The sequence below is a fragment of the Anopheles funestus genome, chromosome 2RL (genome assembly GCF_943734845.2).
Source record: "Anopheles funestus chromosome 2RL, idAnoFuneDA-416_04, whole genome shotgun sequence".
In the NCBI taxonomy this organism is placed as follows: domain Eukaryota; kingdom Metazoa; phylum Arthropoda; class Insecta; order Diptera; family Culicidae; genus Anopheles; species Anopheles funestus.
Window position 1 is genome coordinate 80,942,041 of NC_064598.1, and position 20,619 is coordinate 80,962,659.

Below are 20,619 nucleotides of genomic sequence, written 5' to 3' on the forward strand. Positions count from 1 at the left end.
TCGATTAAGAATATGCGATGGGCAAGCGTTTCCCATTAACATTGGAATGTCACTTAGTTACCTCAGTTTTATACTTCAAATTCCTTCCGACAATCACGTTTTAAAAGCAATAAATGTAATTTAATTTAAAATTAACTAGACCATTTGTATGTACATTTTATTTTAAAATTATTTTAAAAAAAAGATATACCTTCCTTAGATGCACATAAAACCCAACAGCAATAAATAATAAACCATTTTATTTCGTCTTTTTTATTGCAGATCAACCGATTTTTGAGGAATTTCAATCTATCCAAAATCAATGATCTGGAAGTATTTACTACGAGGTAAGTAAAAGTGGTATTTCCTTTTATTGCTACCATACCATTCCTAATTCAGCAAACCCAAGAAGCGAAAAAAAAGCTTCCCTTTGCTGATATCGTTATTTTAAATTCATTCTTGCTTTTCCAAGTGTCTCACGCATACCTCGAATGACTTTAATAGCTGTCTACCAATGTACTAAAAACACCTTGCTTAATTACTTCAATCCAACGATAATTACCTACGTAACCAAAATCCAGACCGGTCGGTCGGTCCTCTTAGATTAGCCTACCATACCTTTTCGCCGAGTGTGGCACAGCTGGGATGTAACCTTTCGTTAATCTCGTCGGCATTCGACCTCATCGCTTGTATGGTACATCCCTAAAGCAGCCATCACATTCCAGTTCCGTTTGATCCTCTTGACCCGCGCAACGATGATGCCATCCCCTGGCACCGCTTTCCACGACTTCAATGTATTCTCGCTTTGCTGGCGTACCTAATTACTTTGCATGCCGACAGCCCGGCCCAAGCACCAACCCGGGGAAAACAAGGTTCAATCACCTGTAGCCAGGAGGGTGTGTGCCTTAAAATGGGTGATGTTTTCATTGCCAGTGTTTTCGTTGCGCAATTTGTAGAAGAGAGAGAGAAAAAAACGCTCCATCCCCGCCGCCCATCGTATCGTGAGATCTGCCTTTCCATTAACTCATCATTCCTTCCTTAATCCACAGACCAAACGCGATCCCTACCGGTACCAGTGGTGGAACGGCGAATGGCAAAACTGGACCATCCGGTGCTGTTGGCGGTGGTGAGGTAATGTTTCAATTTTTCGGCCCCAAAATCGACTCGAGCCGGGTGCGGGAAGCGATGGAAAAGATGACGGAACGGGGCCGGATCGGGAATGTGAGTCTCGTGCCGGGGACGAAGCTTTCCTTTCGCCAGGACGTTGGTTTAATGTTGCAGGTAGGTTACATTTCCCGTACGCTGAATTACACTCGTTGCTCTTACTGTCGGATGTTAAGGTTCTTTTGGTTTTAATGGCCATCGAAAGCCAGCATCGTAAATGTGCATGTTTCAATGGTAAATTTTTTTTCGCAGTGTGATCAACGTACTTCCTTACGCCGGGTTAAAGCCCCTAGTAGAGGAATTTTCCGAGAAGGTGCATTGCTTCCCATTTTTATTAAAGCCTTATTTGGAATACTACAGTTTCGCATTTCAACGTTTCGCGAAAGCAGCATTGAGTGAATAACTAACATTTTTTCTTAAAAGCCGAGCTTAATTAGTCGCATTAGGTTTCGACCAACGAACTGCAAAAACCTTCTAACTAGTTTAAACGTTGTGGTTGCCTAAAACTGTAGATCAAACATTATTTTTCATCCTGATTCGAAACAAAGCTTTCGGCGAATGCTCAAATATTTCTAAAATTTGATCGAAATGTTGTCCATTTATATCTGATTCAATATTTTTTAATATTTTTAATAGAAAACTGTGAGCATAAAAACAATATTCCACATTTCCTAATATTATTCAAGTCGATCAGTAAAAGGAAATAAATTACGCATCATAAACACGACTTGTATGTAATATGACAACATAATTAACTATATTGTCATCAGATTCGAGCCTAAAAGAATGGTTTTATCTCATTTATTAATCACAATGATTAGTTGGACTTTTGTCCAACTGAATGAATTAGCTGTAAATCCTATTACAAAAAAAAAGAAATCAACTAAAACGATATTTATTTCTCTAAAATAGGCATCAATATTCAATGAAAAACATTTTAATTGCAACTCAATCCATTTTGCTCACTACCCTTTTGCATTAACACATTACAAAGATTGATGATGATGTCTAATTTATTTACCTTCAATCCATTGCCCGGAGGAAAATCGATAACGATGGCTATCGTACCTTTCCTTCCGTCCGAACAGATCCAATTTATGCCATCCTCAGTTTACGTCAATTTATGCAGAGATTTGAGCCACCATTTTTGACCCACTTGGCGCAACTGTCAGCAAGCTAAACCGGGCTCGCCGGGTAATGTATACAAATTTGTGTCTTTTCGGTCAAAAATTGTTGCCCCTCATCGTCGGGACCATTAACAAACGCTGTCTTGTTGGTTGGAAAATTGTACACTCTTTCTCACTTCCGGCGTCCTAAACATCCGGCTGCAGGAGCACAGTGAAATCTCATCCTTCTTGCCACTTATAGCTTACGGTGTCCTTTTCTCTTTTTGCTTTCGTTTCTTCTCGCTCACCGCACATCGGCACAGTCGGTGGTCATCAATCAAAAGGGACCGATCCGGGAAAACACCGAGTTCATACTGTCCTGTGTGGCGCAGGGCTCATCAACGATGGCCTTCCGGTGGTACAAGAACGGCTACTTCGTGAACGTGACCAAAGCAACAAGGTAAATCGTTTTGCACTACCAAGCACGGTTGACTTGAGTGGTGAAAAGGGGGAAAGCTTCCTTCTGTCCAAGGCTACCGTAGGCTTAGATCCTTTCGGCTATTTGAGCCTCATCCATCATCTCGCGGAAGCCCGAGTACCGAAGAAAGACCGACCGAAATTAGTTCAAAAGCTCGTCGAAGAAAAAGAACTCCTGTCGGCTGACAGGACAACAGGAAGCTCGTCCCGGAAAAGAAGAGATTCACGTCAAGCAGGACCGAAACCCGAGAACTCCGTTTGGCAGGTCTTGTCTTGTGCCGTGCAGAAGATTGTACAGGGGATGAAAGCGAGCGGCAACCTCAGGATGACGGTCTGATGTGGTTGAAACTTTAGGATTAGCTCCCGAGAAGACTCCACCACTCTGAACGGATGAAAGCCCGAAAACCTTTGATATGTTAAACATGTCATCCAGCCGTAACCCTCAACGGTGAAGGAACATCATACCGGCTTCTGCTATACCCTCCGGATCTGGGCTGGAGGTTATTTCAACAGATGATGTTATTTCTTCGGAAGGCACAACAAGCACACGGAGCCCTCACTGCCAAAAACCGTCTTCTATTTCTTCCCACAACTCATCCTCATACGAATCTAACGAATTTCCTTTACTATTTCCCTTTCACTTGCTCATCCACAAATGCTCGGACACTCGGTTTGCTTTCGTTGCCCTTCGGAACGTCATTATTAATGCAGGAACATGTGGACCCGCCTGCTGCCGCTGGACTCCAAGGATCACTACACCGCCCTGCTCGGTATCAACCGGGCAAATCGTCTTGACGAGGGCATTTACACCTGCCAGGTAGGAACATAAGCTGTAATGAAGCGCAAATCGTTGAAACATGAGAAAATGTGAAACGCAACATAACATTTTGCCCGAATAAACGGTCAACAACACAAAAACGTCTCCGCAAAACCAAATTTAGGTTGGAGAAGAAATAGTTTTTCGAAGGGAAGGGGATGAAGATATCTGTTTGAGGAAAAGACTCATGGGACGAAATGCTACACCGACGTGGTGGTCTCAATTGGATTAAGATTTGATTGGATGGAACCTTTCTTTCTTGCATGGTGCGACCAGATTTAAGATGGTATGTGCAAGGGCTTTTTTCCGACACGGAGTCTTGACTTCTTAGCACAATGTTTACATGTGCAGGAGGGTAATAATAGCTACAGTTTCAAAGATTACCACAAGCGTCAATTAATACGATAAACGATTGCATTAATAAGGGTACGCAGCAATTCAAACGATCAAGTAAATGCATTTCTAAAAAATTAAAAGATTGGATTTTTGGGTTTAATAATGATGGGATTTTTATATTGATGCCCCTCAATTTATGCAATTTTTTCTACAAAATCACGATTTTTGGCCTGCGTTCTCGCTTGCTAATGTAATTCAATAATTATGTCGTACTATTAAAGATTCCTAGAAGACCTTTGTCACAACGTCTTAAATTACCCCTGAGTCTCTGAAATCACTTGAGTTCTTAAAGATACTATATGAATCCAGTCACAACTTTTCTATTAATATTTTTACAAATTTAATTTTTGGAATTTTGAGATACAAATTAGTTTCAAAAAACTTTGATGTCAATTACAAACCCCTATAATATCATGTCTAGACAAGAGAGTATTTTCACGGATGACATACGTTTATTGTGTCGTAAAATTCTTTCTAAACTCCTACAAAATTATTCTTTGAACTGAAAAGAGTTCCCGTGAAGCATACATATGTCACCACGGTAAGGTTGGAACAATGTTATGTATAAACGTTCACCTTTGTAAGGAAGTCATATAAAAACTCTGCTTGCTGCTTTTTCGTTCAACAGTTCAACACAATCACAAGGGTCCACAAACAGGAAAAAAATCACAGAAAAGAAAGGAATTTCTTTGCGAAAAGTTTTCCTTACAAATGCTGTCTGCAAATTAGTTCCTGCCCTGCCCCGTTACGCTTCAGATGCAGTGCGGATGGACGAATAATTAGTGCCACCTTTAAATTATAATCTGGGAGACCAGTAAGAACAAATTTTGAACGTGACCAAAACCAACAACAAACAACAAAAAAATAGAACAAACAATCGCACACACACAAAAGGAAACAAAAGCCTTACTGTTGAAAGGCAGTAACAACAACAAAAAATGGGACCCATTTTGCTTTTGTTTGAAAGCAAAATGTCAGACTTGCGACACTTCACCGGAACAAACACCAACCCAGGAAAGGATGGAAGATTTCATTATTCCAGGGCCCATTTACAGAACGTTTTTTCCTCTTTTTCTCCTGGGTGACATTTTCCGCTGTCAACCGACGGATAGTTAGTGGCACGTGCCGCGTGTTTTTCGCAATTTTATAATATTCAGTTTCATTTGCCACAGTGCGGTGAAATTTACAATTTAAATCGAAAAAATGCCCTTTTTGCCAACCTTACTGCTTTGTGTCTTACGGTGGTAGAAAAAAAGCTTGTGCTTTTTTCGCTGCTTACGAAACTAACCGAACAATAGCGCCTATAGTTACTGCTAGATCTTATTTCTGATGACCGGCTTTTTCGCGGCTGTAATTTTGCCTACCCAATGTCTTTCCGCTAAAGCTTGGATTCACCTTCTGCGTCATCATCGCATTCTTGGTGGTGATGCTTTCCTTACCAGACCGGTCACATCCTGGTAGCACTGAAACTAACGACTAATCTTACCAAAAGACAAAAGAACAGCGAAAAGCGAAGCCACCGGTAAGGCCACCGGTTGGGCGAAGAAAATGAAGTGCGAATAATGAGCAAAGATTGCGTAAAATAGTTTCACTTTTGTGCGAATGACTTCTTCGTGCAGATTCCATTTCGCCCACAGATAGTGGATTTTGGTCTCCCAACGGAAAGCTCGAGATGAGCTCGTTGCTTCACGGCTTTCCGAGTCCGTGGGCCACCCCACACCTTCCCACCCCTTTACCATAAAAAGGGAAATGGAAGCAAATTTACATCCAGCTGTCAAACCCACTCTCCGGCACTATGGATAACTCTAGCAGCGGCATCCGTGGGAGGACAAGGCCGGTGCGCTTTAATTATGTAGCTTGTAATAATTAAAAATTAGAACATCTCGCGTTTTCGCGTTACTTTCGTCGAGTTCACATCTGTCTGTCGGTGGAAAACCCCCCTGTTTCTTATTTGAAGTGTGACCCACAAGGTCAGAGAGAACGTTTCGTGTGACGCCGAAACGAATGACTAGTCGCAAAAGTCGGATGAAGCGAATCTAAGGTTCGCGATTGTGAACATAATTTTCATCTAATGTATCGCTTGCGTAGGTCACAAATGCGCACACTTCACAATCATTAATGATTGGGTCATGATGGGGAATTATGTTCCGAGTGCAAAGCTATTTCTCACAGTAGCGTGAAACAAACAGCATAAAGGAATGCATTTAAAGATGAAATCATTATCCCATCATCGGGGCAGACGGACTCGCGCAGAAAAAGGTTGAGACAAAAATAAAAAAGGATTCAAAAAAGGATACGTTCTGGGAAAGAAATTATCTTCATCAGAAGAACCTTTTTGCTTACTAACTAAGAAGGTTGGAGCGGTCTTCGCAATAAAGCTGCCTGTCCGGTTACCAGCAAGCAAAAAGCTTTTATTCGATCATGGATCCACCACGAGCGAGATGCAATCTTTCTTCGTTTGCTGTGTGCTTCCAGTGAAGGTTCGTAGTTTTGTTCTTAATTACATTTTTATGCAAATTTGTCTGTACAGCATAAAGATGTCTGTAGTGGTGTGGGAATGCAGAAATCCCATCTCGGAGAGATTCTGATACTTCTTCCTTTACTGAAGTCATTGTGCCTAGGGTGAATGCTTTAGGACTGGTGCGCGGTTGATTTTAAACACGTACCGAAGGAACTAATTCAATGTTACGCTTGTACTGTTAACGGTGTCTAGGGAGATTGTAATTATTATTACATTTTCGGTTTATGTAAAACAAATTACAGCTTATAAAATGGTGACTAGCGTATTTAAATACATACACAAATGTTTACTGAAAGCCTTAGTGTTGAATATCGCGCCTGAAAGTATGCAAACCGTATTGAAAAAGGTAAATCGAATATAAGCACTATTTATCAACATCATATCAGAATGAATTACTGTTTCATATATACAATTAAATATGAAAAACATATTTGATTTTTAAATCAAAATAAATCGATAAAACCTGAACCATGGTGTATGAATATTTATATACACAATTTGAAATCTAAACAAATCGCCACCACATCCTAAAATCTAATAAATGTACGTCAATAAGCACACAACAACATTGCATCAACATTTTACGTATCAAATCAACCTACATTGTAATCGTTCGAATGTCGAATCACGGTTCGATTCTATTAACCGGAAATCAATTCCATTTCACGTGTTTGCTTGTTCCAGTTCCGCCTCACTGGAATCCGGTTCAAACCAGCACACATTGCTATTGATAGAAGGACCATAGAGTGAACGAGACAAACCAATCTCATATGTGCTTTTATCACCTTTTCCCTTTTTCCAATCGGGTTTAGTACTATTCCCCATTTTTTTTCTTTGTCTCCGCATCTTTCATCGCACATATCGCGTCGAACATTGTTGTTTTATCTGCAACCCGTTCCGAATTAAGAAATGGCCAACCAAAGCCAGATCCGGTAGCGAGGGAAAACACTGCGAGCAAAAAAAAAACAACAAAACTAGTGCACCGTGGTAATAAATTACACACAATTTACCAGTGCACGGAATCAATTCCACTTAATTTAATTCAACAATCCTCCTCCGGTTTCCACCGCCCGAAGAGCCAGCAGTGCAATTGCATTTGCAGCATTTGCAACCGAAAAGTGTACAACTTCCTCGCTGCTATAGTACACAGCTCAGCAACATTTCCCAAACCGTACGCAAGCGTCTCGCGACTGCTCTAAAGCGCATTTACAGTTCAAAGCAACGATGCGATTGAGATTGCAGCATGGGTTTGTTCTCGCTTCTCGTCCGGTCTTGCTTCTTAACAAAAATAGAAAGAAAACGTTAAAAGTAACGCAACAAAAAAAAGCGAAAGAAAAGCAATCTTACAAAACCCTCCCAGCGTTTGGGAGTTTCGGTTCTTTGAAGATCCCATCTCTTTTGGGGGGAAGTTATCCATGCTCAGTGCTTATGTTTCATTGCAATGCATTCATCTGCATCATCACTTAACTTCAAGATGCCCCATTGCAATTGAATGTGCTTGATGTTCAGAAGGGTAGTGCAATTTGGGCCACTTGAAATGGAGCGCATTGGAACAGAATTAATTATTTGTAAATCTACTTTTAGCTTTAAGCTGTCTACATTGCATCAAGTTCAAAATTGTATTACAACTTTTATGGTTTGCTGCATGATTTATTTTAAATTTAACTATAAAATAAGTAAATTTTGTGTTTTTTATTCCTCAACCCAGAAATCAACGAGGAAAAATTGGTTGATTTCTACAAAAATGTAATTTAAATTTGAGTAATTATGAGTAAATTTTGTAAAGTTTTTTATTCCTCAAACCAAACGAGGAAAATTTGGTTGATTTATACAAAATTTTAGGGGTCATCCGAACCGTCTCCACGTAGCAAGGATTGGCTATCAAGCTACGCGGTAAAAATAAGTCTAGTAAGCCAGAAATGGCCGGCGTGACCTTAAATGACGTTAAAGCCAACAAGAAAGAGGTACAAAAATATAAATTAAATTTTAAAATGAAATTTATTGTTCATCATTTTAAAACAAATTAAAATTATTTAAAGCAAAAAACAATGCTCTGCATAACCATCCTAATTTACTAGAATCTTCGTGAAGTTTCATCCCATGCTTCATTTACTATTTCTGGACACTACCCAGCAGGGAGCTGTCGACAAACCGTTATCGGAAAGATAAATCATTGCTCCCAATAAAATAAAGGAACTCACATGAAGTTGAGAAAACTAATCCCAAAGCACACACACACACAAACGAAAAAAGCAGCACACCACCTAAAATCGACACGTCTTAGCTCTCGGTGCGCTGTGAAAAACTAAGCAAAGCGACCATTAAATGCACATTTATTTCCTATCTACTGACAAGCTCGTTGACGGGATCGTTTCCGGCGGATATTGAAACCGAACCGAAAACACATTCACTCCCATCCCTGAGCATACAAGCCGGCACTTTTTGGTGGTTGACTGTGGGGAAAAACAAAACCTCCCCCCCCCCCCCATACCTTCATGTTGGCCGGGTCGAGTCTAATGATCCCCGTGTTCGATGTACGTCTTGTGCAAGTAGAAGGTATCAAGTAGAAGAACAAAGCAAAGTTTACTGGTGAAACTGAATACTACGAAAACAAATGAAAACCCTAACAAGGGAAGCACAGTAGAGTGGCTGTTGTTCTTATGATCTTATGCGATTTTTACCCCTCCAACGTACACACCCGATCGATGATGTTCCCCAACGAGCGTAAAACAATCGAGAGTGTTTTTTCGTTTGCTTATGCCAACAGGAAATCGATTCCATCCTCACATGCTCGTTTCGTATTCATTAGCCTTCGCAACACACAACAGCAGCAGTACAGACCGCAAACCGTTTTTCCTGCACCGGGGGTTCGTTTCATATTTTTTGGGTTTGTCTTTTCTTTTCTACGAAATTTCCCTTTCAATCACGCCCAATGGATCCAATCGGTATCATCATCATCTTTGGTAGGTTTCCGACATGGGTATCCAGCAGTGTCGTTCGACGAAGGTGCAAATCCTGGAGGTACCCCAACTACGCGTTGATCCACCGAGCGTGACACTGTTCCGGGGCGATTCCCTGTTGATACGCTGCCTGTCCCAGGATACCGACCGGCGCTTCGGTACGCTCGGTTACAGCTGGACGAAAAACGGCGCATTATTTCAATCCGATCCACATGGGGAGTTGTGGGAAGATCTCTACCCGGACGGAAGTATTCTGAAGGTGAACAACCTACAGGTAAGTGGTGACCGTTTCGTTTTGTGATGAATTTCTCTCAATAATGGCTTTCGGGCTTTTATCTTTCGGGTTACAGAAATCAGTCATCTTTACCTGCATCGTGTCCAACTCGGTTGCACCGGTGTCACGCAGCGTACACGTGACGGTGGTAGAACCGGGCACGGTTACACTCTGTCCACAGAGTGATGATTTCGGTGTGAGTTGGCCAGCCAGTGCCAGTGGTCCGGCTGTGTTGGCTGATTGTCCCAAGCGGGGTACTGGGCTGGCTAGCCGAATCTGCGAACAGAGAGACTTTGGACGTCCGGAATGGTTGGTGCCGGATTTTTCCGACTGTGTACCGGAGGAGGTTATCGAGATTGACAATGAGGTAATAATTGGATAACAATTTGTATGTAACTTGAGTTTCAGCCTGTTTTATAGCTGACCTACGTAAAGGAAAACCCGCTTTTGTTCCCTCTCTTAGGGATATTTTTACTATCTCCTTCATATAATTTAACAGTCACAGTTTAAGAGCAATCATCTATAGAAATGTTTTAAAATAGTCTCTTCTTTTCGACACTGAAATGAAACCCCTGTAAAGCAATCATCCTAAGAAAGAGGGACTGTTTTGGAAATAGATATCCATTCAAATCATTCTCATCTTCATGAAACCATCATCGTAATTTGCACCAAACCGGCGACGTAAAACATTTCCATGTTTTAAACTCGAACGGAAACACATTCCCAACCGACAGTATCACTTCTTACTTCAACCGGCAAACGCATCAAAAAATCATTTCGGTTGCTTTTTGGTACGAAAAAAAACATCAACCCCGAAAAACCGATACGAATTTCCGTTTGCCGGTGTCAGCGTTTCCAATTTCATCCAAACAAAACGCACCATTTTTACATCCAACAGAGTAGAAAAAACCTTGAAAGGAAAAAAAAGTGGAAAAGAAATCTACCCAAAAATCCAAATAAAATCCCCCTACACCTTATGTACAAACCACTCACACCCCCGACCGCTGTACGATCTACCCCAATTCAAACTAAAAAAAAAAGCGAACCAATGTCATTATCATATTTTCGCAAAGAACAAATCGACCGATACCGATCATCACCACACGGTTAGCCTACCCAACTTCTCAACTGACGTTGGTGGCAAAGGAAGAGCCACCCCCCAAAAAAAAAAAAACAACGGATCAAGAGAACGAAAATTTACTGACAAAACGCTCATCGACCATCACGTCAAAAGGGATAAGCGAAATTGGAGACATCGTCGTCTAGCAAATGTTCGAAGCTTCCAGTCTACGCAGCTGAGAGAAGGGTTTGTGAAAAAGGAGTAGGAAAAACCTCAAACGCAAAAGAAAAGATACTGCCACCGATGAACTTTTTCTCTTCCTTTGCGGTATAAGACACATACACACACACACAGTGTCGATCGTGTAGCGATAGCGTGATAGGGCGATAAAGTCAGATGAGTGTTATGTGTTGTGCAGGCACACGAGAGAACAACATATGGATGATGCTGCATTAGGTGGTTAGAGTGTTCCAAACGAAAGCAGAAAAAAATGAAGTGTAGCATGAGAATTTAGCTTACGCAAGCAAGCAAATAAGCTTGAAGTGTTATATTTTATGCGAATGCTGCCGACTGGGGATTGGAATTGGATGGAAAAGGATCGTTTTTGAGACAGTTTATTGTTGTTATCAGGGTTTTTTTTGGTGAAATAATTCTGCTGCATGTTCTTTAGTTCCCGTCCTGAGTGTTTTATTAATGTTCGTTGTCGTTCGATAACGATCAATTTCTAAGCGAACAAACATAAAGAATTTAACTAACCGCAAACTAAAGTAAAATCAATCTAATGTTTTTTTTCGGCGCGTGCTAAATACACGTACCTCGAACAGTAATGGTAATTAGACCGCCTGTGATATGGATTATCAGTTATGATACCTATCGTTAGTTAGAATTCTTCATTTCCCCAACACTATCACTTGTCATGCCGCCCGAAAAAAAGAGGTTATCACACAGTGAAACGATATCTAAAACCACAATGTAATGTTCAGTTCTACAATTATCGTGGTGCTTTCATCCGCAAAACAACAAAAGTATTACATCAGCTCTAAATACACCGACACATGTTATCTCATTAGTTATCGTTTGCACAATGACAACACAAGGCAACCCCGAGGCAGAACTATAGCTCGCCAACACCTAATGCCGATAATTGCCCTGTCAGGTATTGTGTTATCAGCGCACTTCGGTTTTGAAATGTTTATATTTTTTCCCCCCCAATACCATTCAACGCTATTGGATTCCCGTGGCTCTATTCATGTTGGTGCAGGGAAGCAGAATATTGATTTCCAGACAGGGAAAATCTAAACACTAAGTGCAAATTGCTTCGAACATAAAAAATAACCGCACAAACGCACTTCCAGTGGAGGAAAAAAGCTTGAAAACAGGTGAATAGTGATGTTCAATTCCAACGTGTATATGCCTTAACAGATTAAAGCTCGGCACCACGATTGCCTCTTGTGTAATGTATGGTTTAGTTCTAGTCTAAAAGAAGTTACTTTTCGCTACAATTTCCATATACTATACAGGATAATATACGCATAGAAATTATATAACTTTCCACCATAGAAAACAGCCAACCACAAAATCGAGAACGGTCCTGCGGTTGATGGACAAAATGGAAAAGTTATGGGAAAAAACCATAAAAGAGAAGGTATAGAATGTTTTATACCATCCCGGTAAAAAAAAAAACATTGGAACGCAGGAATGTAACCGATGCGCATTTAAACCAACTATACAACACGAACTCTTTTTTATCTTTTTTTTTTATAAACGTGTATATCACCACCCGATATAGGCTGTGTTGAAGCACTGCTAAAAGGCAACGGTGTTCTAAGCTCCATTCATCGTACTGGGGTTGTTTTTTTATGGCAACTAAACTATATGTTTTATTTTTTTTTTGTTCTCTTTTTCCACTATTTTACCACGGATGTTCATTCTCGGGACAAATGAATGTGAACCACTGCCACAAAACAAACAACAAATGCGCTGATCTGGATACAACACTCATCGCCCATATTCACCAGTTCCGGGGGCTTACGTACGGCTATCAGAAGACTAACGGATCCAATGTGCTACAGTCGTGTTTGAAATTTGCCACAACCCACGCTGCCACCTTTCTGCCCGGTGAGGGTGGTGTATTGCTAGGATTATTACAAGAGGTAAGGTGCTAGGAGAAGTTAAATGCTTTTCCACTTCGTTTTTTCAAACATATTTTTAAAAGACTTCCCCCACAAATATATACACCCCACACGACAGCCGGATGACAGAACTATTGCTAGATAGTCCTTGAGACACGGCACTCGAAAGGACAATTCAACCACACCACACAGCCAAATAGCATTTAAATGCAACAAAAAACTAACCATTCATCACTAACTTGTCAGCACAATCCCGTTCTTTTTTTTTCAATGTGCCCGTAACGCCTGCAGTTATGCAAAGCACTTTACAAAACCAAGGGAGACAACGAGCGCTCGTGTGTTCTTTTGTTTTATTTTACCTTTTTTTCTCAATGTTAGCAGAATTATTTTTTCGTAGAAACTATAGCAAAAATATACTTTATATTTAGACGATCATTCAGTATACAGTGGTACAACTGAAGCTAGAAGACAAAGTTACTTCGGTGTAGGTCAAGCAGGTTCTACCAGTAGGATTAGTACGATGTGAGCGATATCTTCTTTGTTCTTCAGCAAAGCTTATTACTTTAATTTATTTAACTTTCACTAACATTTTCCATCTGTGCCAAAGGTAGATGATGGTGGTAGACATGATGGTGTTGTGTGCCTAATCCACCTAAAATTCATTTCGGCAAACTGTTGCTCGCAGCCACTGTACGCAGACATGCAAAAAAAAACGGACGATTATTCTGTAATCATTTCGTGCTTCTGTAGCATGAAGTAACTCAAAAACGAGTGAAAAAAAAACACAATCCAAAAAAAAAAGCACACAAATTTAGCTTTTCATTTGTTTCGCTTTCATATTGCCTTATCTCACTAGAGGCCACCACGGTCATTGTCGGTGGGCACAAAATCTTTCGCAAGCTCCCTCAAGTGGATGTTTGTACACACGGTTGAATTGAAATAAGCAGAGCAAGAAAAACAAGCGATCGGCAAAAAGCGCCACTTCGCTTGAGGGACTTTCGTCGTTGGCTAGCCACAATTTTGTAGCCGAATTGCAACCCGGTCACCTGCTCACTGGTACACCTCCGCCTTCCATCACTACCAGCTTCGGGTACGGATAATGCTCTAACCGGAAGAAGCAACACTCACTGATCCTGTTTGGTTTTAGCTGAAACATTTGAAAAAAAAGAAACTGAAAATACTCACAGCAGAACGAACGCTGTGCTACAAACGCGGTTTAAATATTCATAAGTTTTATGGTGAGTGAATAATTTATAGGAAAATTTAATTGCACTGCGTTTTCGGTGCTCCATTCGTGATGGGAAGGGAGGAAAAAAAAACTTTCGCAATCCGGGCACGGTTTGCAACGATCGAGCGGTAAACTTTAGTTTCGAAAGATTGTACATTCGTGTACATTCTTACCGTTCGTCGAGTGCCAAACGAAGTGCTTACTTTATTATTTTCCTTTCCATTTTATTTACCTACAGCATCGTCGTTATTTATTGTTCATATATATAACCTTTTTTTTAATGATCGTTATTAAATAGACCATCTCGATCAGCGGACCATAGACCATAAATAGCCATCTCGATCAAGCGGACGGTAGTGAAATTGAAAATAGTAATCAAACAGTTAATGTATTTAATTATCAATGTAGCTTCACTCCAGTAGAAACCAAACCATTAGTCAGCAACTCACGAGTGGTAATTGAACTAATGACAAACCAAGTTTATTCTCCTTCATCACACAGCATCGCTGAGCAATCGCTTGGTTACGATCGCTCAAGCGCTCGCTCACGACATCCGCTTCCATTTCAATGATAAATACCACATCGGATGAGATGAATTAGATAATAAATGCATGATTCCGTTTGAATTTTGCTACAGGTATTTAGCTACATCGAAGCAACCGGAACACGTCACGAGCAGGAAATCGCTTCGGACATCATTTTACGCATCGTCGATGTCGTTATGCAGAACAAAGCGTCACTCAACAGTCAACAGGTGGGTGAAGCTAATGGCAAAGCTTTTGGCGTTCGTATATGTCTGTTTGGGTAATTTACCAGATTTACAGCTTCTTTTAAATGTGGTATTATTGTACTTTCCGCAAGGAAACCATTGAAACCGCTTTACAATCGTTTCCATGAATTTCCCCACGAAAACCCCAAAACACGAACAACTCAATCCCTCAAATAGATTATCCTGTCCTTATCATACTCACCTCTCGAGCGCTCGGAAACGATTCGATTGGATGATAGTGCAACAGCAACGGTTCGTTAGCTTTAGACTCGACTCGGAAAACTCATCGAACCGTAGCCATAACATCAATCATGGAAATTTATCGAACCAAGCTTGTTCCATACGCGCACTACAAATCACTGTTCAGCACAATTTTCCAGATTCTTTAGCCGCGTTTTCAATCCGATGGATGAAGAAAATCATTTACCATCACCTTTTACAGTGTGCCAAATCCCGGTGGCAGTACGAATCGCATCCACAGTATGCACCAATTGGCACACAATCGGAGTCAATTGGAAAATTTTCCTAATTTCCCTCCCGCATCCCACTTATTGCTTTCGTTCACTTTCCCCTCCCTTTTCAGCAAATCAAACAACTGCAGGACCTGGTACAGGCAGCCGCACTCAATCACGAAACGACGATGGCTGCCCCGATCTCGTCGTCCTCCTCCTCCGCCCTCGGACCAGTGGCAGGGTCAGGGGTAAAGCATGCCGCTTCTACCACGGCCACCCATCAGCTAAACTCGTTCTATCTGTACACGGAAACGGTCAAGGGCCTGCCGTTCAATCTGCAAATTTATGGGTAGGTATTGATCGGGAACATTTCTGCACAGCTTAACGCTCTTCATTATTGCTTTTACATCGGTCCGGAACTGGGTAAAAGGACGCTTTTTACGTTTCCACGATTATGAAAATTTATTGCTTTACCGATATGACTGGTAAACATCACATAACGATTTTTTATCGGATTTCAAGTGCAATGGCTTACAGATGAAAAAAAACTGGTTGAATGATTTTGAAATTCTCATCGCTGGAACTCCGCTGTGGTGCGGATAGAGTTCACAGCGCCTAAAAGCATGCAATCCCAAACCAATGAATACATTTTAAAATTTCAATATTTTGCATAGCTTCGGGCGCACATTGAAACCTTCGGTAAAACATTGAAACGCGATAAATGCGTATAATTTTCCTAATTCTTTTCCTGACCATGGTTGAAATATATCGCATAATATAAACTGATCTTTTTTAAGTTATTTAAAAAACTATTTCTATTTTTTCAGTGTATGTTATACACAAGTAGGTATAGATACTACTCTATTAGCAGTACAGAACCGTAAAGAATCATTTTTGATTAATAGTAACTTCCAACGTGAAACAGACGGTATCCATTTTTGCCAATCTCGATCACGACCAAACAAAAGCAAGTACCAAGATCTAAAATGTAAATGTAACGCGCTGTCCAGATTTCTGTTCCCACTGTGATTTGTTCCCGATTGTGCAACGGAGCGTATTTGTGATTCTGTAACAGAAAATCAATAAAAAAAAATCTCTCTTGTTCTACCTGCATCCTTTTACTCGACAGCGATCAACTCTACTCCGACCAGCTGTACATGGAAATGGATCGTTCCGCTTCACTGCAGGACATCGTGGCCAACGGGACCGTGCTGGTGACGGTGATATCGTACAAAAATCTTACCAGCTTTCTACCACGGTTCTATTTTGCCAAAAACAGGTATGCATAAAACACAACAAATTAAAAAACGACAGAGCCGTTTGCATTATTTAACCCATCAAACATGGCGTTCGGTTTGGTTCTGTATCGGAAGGGATGCGTTGCCAACCTATGGCTATATACCCTCGAATGAATTCGGAAAAATGTTCAAGAAAATAGTTTACGTGTACGATTGAGGGATGTGTGATTTTTTTTGTAATTAACCACATTCTTTTAAATTTACGCCTAAATGCAGACTATTTGCTAGTCAAAAATCCATTTTGCACATCAAACGCGTTATTATAAAATGGAATTCTACTTTTTGATGGATGTATCTCAAAGCGAATGTTTTTTTCCCGGCTTCATGCTCACACTACTTTGTATAGGTGCTTTTTGTACCAAACACGAACCATTGTTTCATGGAAGTTAGCTTTAAAAAAATAATAAAAAAGCATCTCCTATACTGCAAAATGTCACGCTGTGCATTAGATGATAAGCTGATAGAAACATCAAATACCCAGCTGGACACCGTCGTAACCAACGGTCGTGGGTATCGAGGTGGGTTTGCATCCGTTTCCTAGCCAATATCCTTTTCCCTCTTTCCCGGTAAAATCTCTTACGGGTGCCCATCTTCTGACACACTGACGCACATGGATTGTGCCTACGTGCCTGTTTGCTTTTGTTACGTGCATACAAATAAGGGAGAAAAAAAGTTTTAATAATAACCTTTCACAGTAACCACCAAATTTAACTTCACTGCTTTCCCATTTTTTTTCCATACCGACAGCTTCGGTACCGACATCGACTACATTCCGGCGTCGAAAATCATCTCGAGCTGGCTGTACTACGCAAACCGTACCGGGAGCGAGGCGAACCAACCGTTGCACGTGCCGCTCGAAGCTGCCCACGTGGAAATCATTTTCCAGCACGAAAATTCACCCACCACCGAATGGATACCGCTGTGTGGGTAAGTGTCAATACCCCGTACAACTGGAAGACAACGAGACAGGTTCTAGACGAGGGAGATTACAGGACGTTCAAGTAACGAAACGAAGCAAAGCAACGAATGAATGAATGTTTTAAATCGTGACCATGTGCATGAATGGTAAAGGATTTATTGCAATCAAAGTTTTCATTGCCACGTACTAAAAGGTTAATTTTTAAGCTGCGTTATGTCGAAAACCTACATCTTTCAACCGTTGTATATTGCTTCTATTTATAAGTTCAAACCTGTTGAACAAATTGATTGTTTTTTTTTTCAATGTCGCGAACAGGGTAATTTATAACACGTAAAACGTTAATTCGTACCATGGTGCAACGTTTTCAATTTTTCCCCCCATGTAAGCATCATTAAAGCCAAAAAAAAAACCAAACATCGGTTGCACGCCACCCAACCGTAAGCAGAATATTTTGAATTGCATGTACGAACGATTTGCTTGTTAGCAATTTCGCTTACGCTTGGCACGTGATTTACGATCAACAAAGGCAATATGGAGCATTTTTTGTTGTTGCCTTTGGTTCAATTCTAGTATCGCTTCTAGTGCAGAAAACCCAAAAAACCTCAACGGCAGTCTGCTTTGACAGGTATCGGCTAGGAAAACAAACTCCGGCTGCTTTCGATGAGCCGTGGTAAACGCAGAAGGGAACCGCCGCTACTGTTTGCGTACGATGGAAAACAATGAAACCGCTACGCCTTTAAAAGGACTTCAAAAAGATCGAAGGCAAAATAAGGCGTACGATAACAACGTGATTATAGAAAAATGTGTCCAAATCGGGTGTTTGTGTTGGTGTAGTGTGGGTGGTACGTTCGTTCATTCATCTCAACTCACTTCGAGTGCCAGACATGCTTTTAACCGTTGTAAGCAGTTTGGTTTATTTTTTTTTGCAAAACAGCTAAAAGCTATCGGACTTTGAAAAATTTCGATGAAAAACAATATCTTAATTTTATATCCCAAAAAAATAGCTCACGTCTATAATGTTGGATGAAGAAAACAAAATATTCCTAGAGAATCGTTGTTTTCACGTTTTACTGCAGGTTCTACGAATTGCCCTCACATTCCATCATGAAAACACTTTGCAAAGGTCACACTCATTGTTTTGTTACCTCTTGTACAAATACAACCGATCGATCCCTTTTCTCCAAATGGATGGACAATGCATAATTTGCTATCGTTCCAACCATCGACCATTGTGCATATTTAAATCAGCGTTGCATAATTCATTACCGTGAATGCTAATTCCACCAACGATTTTACCTGTGCGGAACCAAATTCCACGAATTCCATTCTAATTAAGGTACCCCGTGCCCAACAGAACACAAATCACCAATAATGATAATCACTCTTATGTTCTCACAACTCCGGCAAAAGCTTCCATCCAGCGATCAAAATTTCGTTATGAAATAATTCCATCGACGAAAGCTGCTCATTTGCTTGAATGCACCTTAAGTCCTGCCCGGGCATTTGTCTCGAGCGTAAGAACGGCAATCGTAGCAACCGAAGTACATTTTCCAACTTATTCCCAATCGGTATTATGTCTGGGAAAGCGAACCCTTAACCGAACGCGAAACCGGTTGTTTCATTGTAAGCTCTCTTAAAACCCATTGCCAGTGTTCTTTGGTATGACGGCAAGTAACTTGCTGCTCTCACCGATAGTACAATCAATTTAGATGATCAACGATTCGACGGCGACGCCACGAGATTTGTATGCTTCCACAGAAGCCAGTGAGAAATCGTTTTACTCCCCATTGTACGGGTAGACAGACATTCCGCCATTAATGTTTGTTGTGTCTTGTTCTTCATCTGCTTGTCTCCATTCTCACAGCTACGACTCCAAGGCGACGTTCGAACCAACGTGGCGTACGGATCTGTGCATCACCGAGAATTTGCTGGAAAACATCACCCGCTGCATCTGCCCATTGTCGGGCACGTTCGTGGTACTGCTGGCGAAGAAGAACTACAACGTGAGTATTTGCAAAACATTTCTAAGATATTGCTAGAAAACCGCTTTCCCTCACTAGTGTCGAACGTAAAGGTCAATGAGTTATGTTGAACGAATAGTTGGAACAAGAACGGAAAACCTTCTCATGTGCGAGGTTATTGACCAAAGGATTTTTTTTTGTTGGGAAATCGTATAAACTTCGGACACAAACGATGGAACGTTCATGTCAAGTGCATTCAAGTGGCGGTTGTTTTTTTTTTGCAAAAGATAATAGTGCATAGGGGAATTTCGTCTTGATGGACACTCATACGCTACATGCGCGAAATTGCATTTCAGTAAGGTATTAAGTAAAAACATAAATTGGACCATATATCAAATCATTGCTCTTGGTAAATTTTTACCAATTTCAGGGTAATGGTAATGAAAAGCTTCTTGAGAATGTACTCCGGAATCTCCCTTCGGTAATATACTAAACACAAAGGGCGCTGTTTTTTAAGTAGCTTTTAAGTACACATTTCAGCAATTACGTTAAGTACTTTGCCATTTTCAATAGGTGAACTAAACATAACAAAAAGTAAAGAAAAAAAAATCCGTACATTAGCTAAAATTCCCCAAATTCATCATAATTGCATACCTTCAGGCGAACATATCAGTACAAAATGCTCAGTCTTAGTTATTCACGAATGTTCGAATTTGAGTGTCTGGAATGTGTGTATAAAAATAAAATAAAATAAATCAAAATAGATAATTCGTGCTAATGGTATAAGTAGTTGTATCCGAACGCTTGCCACACTTGTGATCAATTTTAATTATTTATGACATTGATTCACAGTCCACAATCTGGAACTATCATTCTACACAATGCTATCACTTCAACCTCACACATGATTCCTTTTTCTAATCCCTATGGATATCTCCAAGAATGTCACCAAAAGGAATCGTTTATCGTGCCGGAAATAATTTTACAACTCTACGCCTCCTATCAAGTCCTATCCATGCGCCCTCTTCCTACACCAATCAGGAATGTGTAAGCGGAATTACTTAACTGGAAAACAATAAATTTTCATTTGAATCAGTTTAATGATA

The 20,619-nt window shown here is 40.6% G+C and overlaps 1 protein-coding gene across 2 annotated transcripts in view; it reads left to right on the forward strand.

Annotated features, from left to right (window-relative positions):
* The window catches only part of LOC125761954 (uncharacterized), a 177,867-nt gene that overhangs the window by 113,252 nt on the left and 43,996 nt on the right, over window positions 1-20,619 (forward strand). For both annotated transcript variants that reach the window (XM_049423574.1, XM_049423575.1), the window contains 12 exons: window positions 262-326; window positions 1,029-1,260; window positions 2,573-2,709; window positions 3,438-3,543; window positions 9,428-9,694; window positions 9,771-10,061; window positions 12,773-12,907; window positions 14,752-14,868; window positions 15,467-15,684; window positions 16,465-16,614; window positions 17,381-17,560; window positions 19,417-19,555. In XM_049423574.1, coding sequence (XP_049279531.1) covers window positions 262-326; window positions 1,029-1,260; window positions 2,573-2,709; window positions 3,438-3,543; window positions 9,428-9,694; window positions 9,771-10,061; window positions 12,773-12,907; window positions 14,752-14,868; window positions 15,467-15,684; window positions 16,465-16,614; window positions 17,381-17,560; window positions 19,417-19,555 — 2,037 coding nt within the window. The remainder of the gene's footprint in view (window positions 1-261; window positions 327-1,028; window positions 1,261-2,572; window positions 2,710-3,437; window positions 3,544-9,427; window positions 9,695-9,770; window positions 10,062-12,772; window positions 12,908-14,751; window positions 14,869-15,466; window positions 15,685-16,464; window positions 16,615-17,380; window positions 17,561-19,416; window positions 19,556-20,619) is intronic.